The sequence below is a fragment of the Gadus morhua genome, chromosome 8 (assembly GCF_902167405.1).
Source record: "Gadus morhua chromosome 8, gadMor3.0, whole genome shotgun sequence".
Lineage (NCBI taxonomy): Eukaryota > Metazoa > Chordata > Actinopteri > Gadiformes > Gadidae > Gadus > Gadus morhua.
The window spans coordinates 16,030,264-16,040,478 of record NC_044055.1 but is presented as its reverse complement, the minus strand read 5'-3'; the positions used below and the strand labels follow the sequence as shown (position 1 = coordinate 16,040,478).

The 10,215-nt window shown below is 48.8% G+C and overlaps 2 protein-coding genes across 2 annotated transcripts; one reads left to right on the top strand and one right to left on the bottom strand.

The window, feature by feature from the left end:
• Nucleotides 1-705: 705 nt before the first annotated feature.
• cdyl (chromodomain protein, Y-like) lies at nt 706-6,506 on the top strand. Its single transcript, XM_030364517.1, has 7 exons — nt 706-948; nt 1,647-2,490; nt 2,870-3,123; nt 3,309-3,481; nt 4,431-4,641; nt 5,183-5,326; nt 5,741-6,506. Exons 1-7 carry the CDS (start codon nt 925-927, stop codon nt 5,897-5,899), a joined length of 1,809 nt encoding a protein of 602 aa, XP_030220377.1. The 5' UTR covers nt 706-924; the 3' UTR covers nt 5,900-6,506.
• Nucleotides 5,590-10,209, bottom strand: rpp40 (ribonuclease P/MRP 40 subunit). The gene is made up of 9 exons (XM_030364526.1): nt 10,000-10,209; nt 9,470-9,614; nt 9,142-9,210; nt 8,642-8,737; nt 8,017-8,142; nt 7,665-7,860; nt 7,144-7,278; nt 6,718-6,941; nt 5,590-5,872 (listed from the first exon to the last, which is right to left on the bottom strand). The coding sequence occupies exons 1-8, from the start codon at nt 10,195-10,197 to the stop codon at nt 6,743-6,745; spliced, it is 1,164 nt and encodes a 387-aa protein (XP_030220386.1). The 5' UTR covers nt 10,198-10,209; the 3' UTR covers nt 5,590-5,872; nt 6,718-6,742.
• Nucleotides 10,210-10,215: the final 6 nt, after the last annotated feature.

The following is a 10,215-nucleotide window of genomic DNA, read 5'->3' as shown; positions in this document are numbered from 1 at the left end:
TAAAGCAAGATGCCTCACCCATACGAGCTGTATCTTTCACGCATACACCACATAATATACAAATACACTAGTTATTAGTGTTTTCCGTTACTTGTTATTACTTGCAAGTCGCTTGGAAGGTAAACACCTGCTAAATTATTACAAATAATGATTCTAAAATTACTCTTGCCATAATGTTACTTATCCTCATAGTTCCATGATAACAAACAGAATTAGTTTGATTAACTATACATTCTAATCTATCCAGTAGGAGAATCAGTATGAAATCAGGGTACGGAAATTATTTTTTATTGGACATGTAACAGCCATGACACATGTAATAGGAAGAAATAGCTGAAACTGACAAGAAAATCTTGCTCCGATTTTTTATTTAAAGGTTGGACTTGGTTGTTAAAAGCACCTGCATGGGGTTTGAACAGTCATACACATAGTTTTACAGAGCTTAAATAAAGTGTTGATTATTTCTTAGATAGATATAGCCTACCCCAATTACTTTTTTCTTCATTTTTCTACCCTTTAAAATGTAATAAAGACAAACATAATGTCTTTATATAACGCTGGGATTTATTTTAAGAAGTATTACATACATTTGACTATTTCCGTCCAAAAATATTTTGTCAAAGGTAAGTGTTTGGCTGCTAGTAGTTCAGTCAACTAGCTTCAGCCATTGATAGGCCAATTGGTCGTTTTTTTTGTTTCTCTGCCCCAACCGGAAGTTTACCAACTTAACGATAAAGTTGCAGTGAAGCTGTATCGAGCTCCGCGCTGCTAACAGGCTAGCGGTCCCCATCACCCCACAGCACGTAGAGGAAATTTCATCTGAATTTCATCATTTTAAAGCCACTCCAACGATAACAGGACACCGAGGGATTAGGTAGGTCGGTGCCCCACAGTGGGTGACTGAAAAGTGAAGGATCCTCCGCGATGGCTACGGAAGAGCTATATGAGGTAATGCTATCTGAAGTCTACATTTACACTCTTGGACGTGCGCTTGATGCCCCGCCGGTCCCGATGCAAAATGATTGATCAGGTCTTGGAAGGAGTAATTTATCGGAATAATTTCGTCTAGAGAAGCTATTGCTTGGGTTACAATAGCTAATGTTGCTAATTTCTTATGCAGGAATATAGTATAGTTTGGACGCCTCGTGGTGTCAATCTAGACCCGCTGACTTTTTAGACTTCAGGGCTGTCTTTTGATTATAGTTTATAAAGTGAGTATGATTTGGGGGTTTGCGCGTGTATATATTAATTGGAAAGTGGATCAGAAAATCGGTCCCCATCAACTCATTTGCATCACGCGATTTCACACTTGATTAGTCTTATATTCCCTGTCACCAGTCCTGATTCGATAATTTCGATCGATTAAGTGTTTCCAACGGGTAACTGTCTGATGTTGTTAGTCAACCCTCTTTATTCTCGTATGAACTGGTCTAGAATATTACCAGGTTGTCTGGGTGATCAATATTTATCGATCATTCATGGTAACTTTAGTGGCAAGTGTCCTTGGCTGAATCTTTTGAACCAACCGAAAGAGAAACACGAGGCTTACAGGCACATTTGTCAGGTGCATTAGAGCTCGGGCGTGGATGGATACAACAGCGATATTGTATGAATATGCGACCAGATGTTCGCTGTCATTTGCTCAGGTGGAGCATATCGTGGACAAGAGGAGGAACAAGAAGGGGAAGACGGAGTACCTGGTGCGATGGCGAGGCTATGGTACAGAGGAGGACACCTGGGAGCCAGAGACTCACCTGTCCGCCTGCCTAGTCTACATCCAGGAGTTCAACCGTCAGCAACTAGCCAATCACAAAGACAGCCCTCTGCTCAGATCCACCCGGACTACACCCCACCCGGCCACCGGCCAAGCCCCTCTCCCGGGCCATTCCCCTCTCATGAGCCACACCCCTCTTACAGGCCGCTCCCCTGCTAGCAACGGCGCTACCGCCACTAGCAAGGGCTCGGCCACCAACGCCCGCAAACACTTCCCCAGCCAGCCCCAGCTTCCTAGCGGGGCCTCGGCCCACTGCAGCAGCTTGTTAGCATCGGACTCTGTTAACGTGAAGCCTAGCAGCCCCCTGCTGCTGGCTGCCTCTAGACACAGCCGCCAGGGGCTGGACTGCAGGGAGCCGGGGCCCCTGACGTCGCCCTCCCAGTCCCCGGTCCTGAACCCCGGCGGCCGACGCCCAGGGGTGGACCTGTCCAAGACGGGTATCAAGATCCTGGTGCCCCGGAGCCCCATGAACAGCCGCGTGGACGCCGAGGAGTCCCTCAGCGAGGGGGCCCACAGCCTGGAGGCCGGCTCCCAGGAGGCCCACCTGGTGCCGCCCGAGGTGGCCCTTTTAGTGAAGCCGGTGGGCGTCCTGCCGCTGAGGCCCGGGGAGGAGAGGGCCCGCATGGGCAGCCGGCCGCGGGGCCATCCCCAGAGCCTCCTGCCGTCCTCCCAGGTCCCCATCACTCCTGCCGCCATGCGCTCCCACAACGGAACAGGTCAGCCGCTCACGTCGGGTCTCCATTCTGCTCATTTATAAGATAAAGATATTTCAAGGTATTTGGTCTAAAAAATATGTAGTTTAAAAAAAAGGCTCTGTATCTGCCGACAGACTGGCGATTCATCCCACAAGCCAACTAACTAGTAATCACTGCGACTTTGATATGACGGTCAAAACGTGATTAGGGTTAAGGTGTGGGTGTGTGCAAGCAGCCCCAGCAAGTTTGGTGAAATCAGGGTTGGAAAATCTACTGATTTGGATGTATTTTCCCTCGGGAGGAACCGAGAGCTGCCGCTGCCTCCTTCCGCCAGCCGGGAGCGACCGCTGGTCCTGTCGGATCCTTTATGCAGCCTCGTCTTTCTGGTCCCTGTCCCCAGGTGCCTCAGCCCTCATGGAGGCGTCGTCGGCCGGCGGATTGGCTGGGTCACAGAGCGCCACGGTGGGCGCGGCCAGCGCGTCCACGGGGAAGCGGCGGGTGGAGGAGCGGCACGCCTTCGACAAGCGTCTCCGCTACAGCGTGCGGCAGACGGAGAGCGCCTACCGCTACCGCGACATCGTGGTCCGCAAGCAGGACGGCTTCACCCACATCCTGCTGTCCACCAAGACCGAGAACAACACCCTCAACCCCGACGTACGTGTGTTGTGCTCTACTCTGTCGCTTGTTCCCATGGCTACCGCTCTGGGACAGTGTGTTTAGAGTGTTTAGGACTCTTTACTGTAGCTAGCACTGTACTGACGATCAAACACTACCGCAGCAACCACCGTAGAACAATGAATTAAGGATTGATTTGTTCTCGCTTTATTCCTTTCAAACAGGTGATGAAGGAGATCCAGAGCGCCATGGCAACGGCAGCATCGGACGACAGCAAGCTGGTGTTGCTAGGCGCGGTCGGCAACACCTTCTGCTACGGCCTGGACTTCCTGTACTTCATCAGGCGACTCACCGATGACAGGAAGAAGGAGAGCGTAAAGATGGCCGAAACCATCAGGTACGAGACAGATGGAGTGGATAAGGGGTGCGGTTTATCGGCTACCATGGTGAGGGGACGGGGAACAGCCATGTACCATTGAGAGTGTGCTTTTCGTGTCTATGACCGAAGTGGTTCTCATTTAAAGGGCCCCTGTCTTGCCACCAGGTCTTAATGTGATTAGCCATCCAAAAATCTGCCCTGCCATTTAACATACTAACTGGGCATGTCCTAGCCTGGTCCTACCAGACTCTTGTACTTCATTTCATTTGTACAGAGAGTCTGGATCTACTCAATTGACAAACGTTAACTCACTTGAAGGCGGGTGTCTGTTGAAGTTAAAAACTATTGGATCTGCCCAGTGCCACTCTGGATCTGCCATAACCAATCGCTAACGTTTGGCCGGGAATCACGTTGCGCGCAGGCTGTAAACAAACCAAACACCGTGCGTGAAGATGTCCGTCAACGAGAGCTGACTTTAACGTCATTGTTCTCAGCCACTCCCTCTGTTCGCTGATCGGACGAAGACAATTTTGACGGAGAAAACCCACTCGCAGACCAAGTACTGAAGGGAAATTCAAATTGAGCAGAAGTACTTAGGCGGGCGGAGCCAGGCTAGGCATGTCCACCCAGATGTATTAAATCAGTCAACCAGCCTACCCTGGGGACTGGATTAAGAGACAGTAGCTTGTAATGGCTAATCACACCAACATTTGGTATAATAGGGGCCCTCTAAAATATGCATGCTGTTTTGAATCTATTATCCTTTGCGTTCCACTCTACCGGTTTACGGTTGGCCCGTTCAGCCTGTTCATAAGTGTGGCCTGTGTTGACTGCCACCAGTTCGCTGGTAGGTTAGCTTGCGTCCTTGAATAAACAATTGTCTGGGCCCACTTCCTGTGAGCACTGAGCAGGCTGGGTGTGTGCCGCTATAGCTAACCGTTTCCCTCCCGTCCCTCCCCGTGGGCAGAGCGTTTGTGGACACCTTCATCCAGTTCAAGAAGCCCATCGTGGTGGCGGTGAACGGTCCCGCCGTGGGCCTGGGCGCCGCGCTCCTGCCGCTGTGCGACGTGGTGTGGGCCAACGAGAAGGCCTGGTTCCAGACGCCCTACACCGTCTACGGCCAGACGCCAGACACCTGCTCCTCCTTCACCTTCCCGCGCATCATGGGCGTGGCCTCGGTACGACCTCCACCTCTGGCGGGGTCACGTGACCCAACGGACCAGGTTCTACCTTGTGGTCGGCTGGTGTTGAGCAATGCTCGCATTTAACGTTAAGCCTTCCCCCGCGTGTGTTTTGAGTATTTTTCCTGTTTAAATATTTTTTCAAAGCGGCTTGCGGTAAATATATAACAAAGATTGTCATTCAGAGCCTGTTTCAGAGGACATAATACAGGAAAATGTTGTTTCCCGTTGTCTTTACGGCTGTATCCCAATACATCTTTTTCTGGAGGTTCCTTATCGTCCGAGGCTAACGTGAATACTATGTTCTGTGCTCTTCCAAGTCTAATTCAGTCAGTGGTGCAAAGATTGGACATATTTTTCACGGAAATGGCCGTGATGTTGCAGAGTTAAGATTTCCCCAGATGCCTGTGTGAAGCCATACAGTCAGCACTAGTCAAGCCTGACGGTTCCCCTTCCATCTTGCACTGTCGCAGGCCAAAGCTTTGGTTGCGTCTCTCCCATGCTCATGCTACACGTTGTGCTCCTGTCCCCCCTCCAGGCCAACGAGATGCTGCTCAGCGGGAGGAAGCTGACCGCCCAGGAGGCGTGTGCCAAGGGGCTGGTGTCCCAGGTGCTCTGGCCCGGCACCTTCAGCCAGGAGGTCATGCTACGCATCAAAGAGCTCGTCTCCGTCAACTCCCTCGTAAGTGAAGACACGCTGATGCTTCTTTTTTTTTATTGACTTGTCTGTTTTTATTCGACTCAATGGTCAAAATGGTTCACTTACAAAAAAAAGATGTATACATTTTTACAAATCATACAGTAAGTTTTAAATAAACCATCAACAAATGTTTGAATTAAAGAGCCCTCTAGTATACCACCACTTGTGACGTCACAGGTGTTAATGTCCGCCCAGCTGTATGATGGCTAGAGCAGCCTTCCCAGTGGACTGTACCAACTGGAAGTCCACAATGTATCCACCGTACATCTGGGCGGACACATTTGATGTCCCTAATCAACATCACACTTGGTGGTAAACTGGGGCCCGTTCTAAAGGTCATGTCCGCGTTCATCATCAGCTATACCCTTCATCTGACCCCTGACCCCTGACCCCCAGGTGCTGCGGGAGTCCAAGGCGCTGATGCGCAGCACCAACCGAAGTGCCCTGGAGCAAGCCAACGAGCGGGAGTGCGAAGCTCTGAAGAGGGTGTGGGGGTCGTCACAGGGCACAGACTCCATCCTCAAGTACCTGCAGAAGAAACTAGACCAGCTTTAGTGGTCATGGCGACTGCCACTCCTCCTCCCGCCATGTGAAAAGCCTCCAGTAGGGGGCCAACTGTTTCACACAACACGGCTAACAATGACTCTGCTGTTCGGAGAGACCGTTGACGATCCGCAGCCATATAGCACACCATTTAAAAGTGACGCTTTTCACGTTTCAAACAACCCCCTCTGAAGCTGGCTATAGACAAAGGGGCGGGAGAGAGACAAGCCAACGTTCTGATTGGCCAATAGGTTGTGAGGGAGAACCTGGTTACGGACGCCCTCTAAAAGAAAAACAGCACGGCCTTATGGGAAATACAAGACGACAGCGAATCAAAATGCCTAGAACACAAGTTTTGTGCGGGGGGCGGGGTTTCAAATGGACCATACAGGTGTTGTTTTCACCTGTCAGAAGAACAGATTGTCTGTGTCCCAAGTGTCTTTTGGACGCACAACATTGGCTCCACTCTGGAATGAATGTTGGTCTACACAGCATTGTGTCATTCCAATATCTGTATTCTATAATTATTTTAGGATTATTAATAATTTCCTATCCGTATTGCAACCGTGTACAGTTATTTTTGTTAATAAATTCTGGTCCGAGTGGATCCGTTGTGATACTTGTGGTCCTTTGATTCAAACTTTTTTGGAAAAAGGTCTGAAAACGCATTAACTCCACTTCTAACAAAAAGCCTCAAATAATAGCTAATAAATCTTCACTAACCCACATTTACTTCGACGATAAATAATAAAAAAAAATATCATACTTTCTCTAACTACCAAACAGGCAGCCCCAGAAGAGCCGGATCTCCGGTTCAAATAAAGACCAACCTTGCAGTGTTGGGGGGTGGGACCGTCAGGGCGGACAGGCGTCATGCGAGCCGGTGGCCATGCAGATCCAGTAGTCCAGGTTCTGGAAGAGGACCAGGGTGTAGAAGTTCTCCCCTCCGCTCAGGAAGCCGTGCTCGGCGGTCCCCCAGGAGACGGGGCTGTCCTGGAAGCCGTGCACCGTCAGAGCTAGCCATGGTGCTAGCTTGGGTTCTAGCACAGAGCGCCTGGGAGTGACGGAGAACATGAGGTTAGAAACCTATAACCGTGTGTTAGAACATTTAAGGAGGGCGTTGGAACCTAAACACTTATTCCTGACCACCCATGCTATGATTGCACGGTGCTTTCATGCTTTTGAGAACACGGATGTTTACAGGGGAGGGCGAACACTGGCCTCTGTCAGAGTACCAGGGAAGGGAGCCGGCTTACCGGAGGACGTCCAGCAGGTGGTAGATGTCTTCAGGGAGGAGTAGTCCGGTGACTGAGCACCGCACCGCGGAGTCCAACACCGTCTGGGGCTGGGGACACTCATAGGTGGACAGGTAGCCGCCGCTCTCCTCCTCACTGGGACACAGGCAAACAAAACGGTGGACGCAATCTTTATCAATCGTTTACAACCCATAACTTGGATATATGAAACAACTACTGTGTAGTGACAATAAATTGTTTTTTACAAGGTTTAGATGACATTGTGTCAGTCAAGATGTCTTGGAAAGGTCAAGAACTGCAAACATGTCAACAACTTAACAGATCAAGACTTCACGATATTCTATCTGAAGGTGAAAGACCATGAACTTTGAATGGACATTCATTTCTCCTGGGAACCTTGTTTAAAACGATACATCCCTACTTGGGCCTGAACTTGTGCCACTCCTAGCTTAGCATACAGCACTAGCTCCCCCTGACCATCGGTTGTCAGTAACAATGACGTTGATAGAATGGGGACCTACAACGTGACTCCCGCGTCCACGGCCCCCAGCCACTCCAGGAAGCTCTGAGGGTCACATGACTGCTGCTCCCCCTGGAGGTCAGAGGTCACCAAAGTGGGGCATGGTAATGATGTCATCACGTGGGTGCTGACCCGAGGTCTGTGTTCTGAGAGCTTGTGATTGGACAGCAGGCTCTGGAGGGCGGGGCTTTCGTCACCTGTTAGGGCGACAAAACGTAATATGAGCGAGACCATCCCCAAATGTCACATTTCAAAACGCTAAAACTGCACGTGAGGTGTGTGTACCTGGGAGATGCTAGTGCCCGTGAGGTGCGTTTACCTTGGAGATGCTAGTGCACGTGAGGTGTGTATACCTGGGAGATGCTGACTCAGCAGGAGGTCACAGCTGAGAGGGTTGTGTTCCGTCAGGGCCTTCAGAACACGCTGGTGACCCTTACCACCTGGGGACATGGTCCGATCCTTCAGGTCCACACTCACAACTACACACACACACACACACACACACACAAACACACACACACTTTACATTGGCTGTATTGTGACATCAATACTTCTAATAAAAAACACATGTACAATTTATTTAGTAAAATGCTTTTATCCAAAGAGACGTAAAGTGAAGTCAGAAACATGTTTTTGAGAAGCCGGTGGGATTAGTGCATCTTGCTCAAGGATGCATTCAGGTCAGGCTCAGGACAATAGGGATTGACCCGCTACTCTCCACTGGTAGTGGCTCACCGGCTGCTATAGTTAGGGCTATACAAATATAACGGACTTGAATAGTGCCTTTCAGTTGTTAAAACTTAACCACTAGACAATCCTGCCCTCCATTACGATCACCATGACAGCAACGCCGGTCATAGACCCGACGCCTGCCTGAAGTACCAGCTCTGAGCAGTCCCATCCTGACCGCTAGTCTTCTGGTTCCCCTCGCCACGAAGAGCTTCTCTGAGGACCAGAGAGTGAGAGACCCCCTCATACCGTATCTGCCGGCTGGCCTGCGCTGGTACTGCGATGGTTTCCCCTCCAGACCCAGGGTCTCGTATGTGTCTTTGTCCACCGACAGGACCAGCTTCCCTGCAGAACCAGAACGGTCCGGTCATGAATCAGTGACACACAGATGTGCTTGGGGGAACAGAACACTTTTGGTTGAATATTAACTAATTATTTCTCAGTGCTTTGTAGTTCAACATCAAACTGAACATATATGCGTTAACGTAGTATATTAACTTATGTAATGTCCTAATAACACTTACATAATTAATTGCGTTTTGGAAACATGTGTAATACATCTATTAATAAACATCAGCATAACAATAGCAATGTTAACTAAACTTATATGTTGTTAATAATGTTACCATGTTATAAAGATATTATAATGCTGTGCTATTAAGACTGTTATGTGATTATAATGCTACTACTCAGGTTGGTACTCTGCTGGTGTAATACTCATTATAATGTCATTGATCAGGCATCCATACCATTTGGTAGAAGAGCGAAACAGTTGTCCTCATCTATTCTGGTCTGGTAAGATAGACCATACGTTGAACCTGTAAAGATGGTCAACAGTAAATCATCTTCCAATGCATACAGTAATAATGCTCATGTACATACTGACACGTACTCTGTAGCAACACAGCAAATTAGCACAGACCGACTATGTGTGTTTGACTTTATGCCTCACGTGAGGTGGTTTACGTTTGGCCAACCTTTGTAAACAGCCTTCTGTAGCAACACAGCAAATTAGCACAGACCGACTATGTGTGTTTGACTTTATGCCTCACGTGAGGTGGTTTACGTTTGGCCAACCTTTGTAAACAGCCTTCTCGAGGAATTCTTTGTCCAGCAGCTGGGATAGAGGCAGGTTTTTGACCAGGAGGAATGACCTCATGCTGTTCAGAGCAGAGTCGAGCTCAGCAGGGAGCCGGTCACACCCCGGGACTAAAAGAGATACCTGGACCGGAGACAAGGAAGGGAGACATCACGATTCTGAAGAACAAGACAAATGTATTGGAGTGAGGTTGTTCACATGGCGCAGTGCGACAGGAGGCATTTTACACGTGTTTGTTATTTTGATCAATCTATTTCGTGGACGGTAGACTTCGATGGTCTGCTATTCAATTATGAAACACTAATTGTAAAATCCTATTCAGCATCAGCAGCCAAATTGGAATTTTAACTACCATTCAGGGGGTCGTCTAAAACGGACCCATTTGGCTGCTGATGAGGGAATTTCGCTCGCGAGTTCAAACATTTAATTTCATTATGCATCAGTCAACATAAGTAGGACTCATTCATATGATTTAATCGGGGCATACACACATCAGTTCACGTCTCACCTTGTGGTTAAAGAAGTGTTGTTCTACGTGTGTGCCGAGTCTCGCCTTTTCATGATCCAAGTGTGATCTTTCACATGCTAACACGGTCCTCGGTGTCTTTTCTAACTGTTTAAACATTTTGAAGAGTATCTTTAAACATGTGTGCCCAGCGTGTTGAAGTTGCACATGAAGTTCGCGCATCAAGTCATCAAGGAACATTATACTTCCGGTTCACCA

What these genes read in the sequence shown, in the direction of transcription:
- rpp40 (XM_030364526.1), bottom strand. Translation starts at nt 10,197, where the DNA reads ATGTTCCTTGATGACTTGATGCGCGAACTTCATGTGCAACTTCAACAC. An exon ending in GTGGACGCGGGAGTCACGTT is followed by an intron (nt 7,279 to 7,664) that starts GTAGGTCCCCAT and finishes CCTGTGTCCCAG; the next exon opens with TGAGGAGGAGAGCGGCGGCT. An exon ending in CACCTGCTGGACGTCCTCCG is followed by an intron (nt 6,942 to 7,143) that starts GTAAGCCGGCTC and finishes CGTCACTCCCAG; the next exon opens with GCGCTCTGTGCTAGAACCCA.
- cdyl (XM_030364517.1), top strand. Translation starts at nt 925, where the DNA reads ATGGCTACGGAAGAGCTATATGAG. An exon ending in GCGCTCCCACAACGGAACAG is followed by an intron (nt 2,491 to 2,869) that starts GTCAGCCGCTCA and finishes CCCTGTCCCCAG; the next exon opens with GTGCCTCAGCCCTCATGGAG. An exon ending in ACAACACCCTCAACCCCGAC is followed by an intron (nt 3,124 to 3,308) that starts GTACGTGTGTTG and finishes CCTTTCAAACAG; the next exon opens with GTGATGAAGGAGATCCAGAG.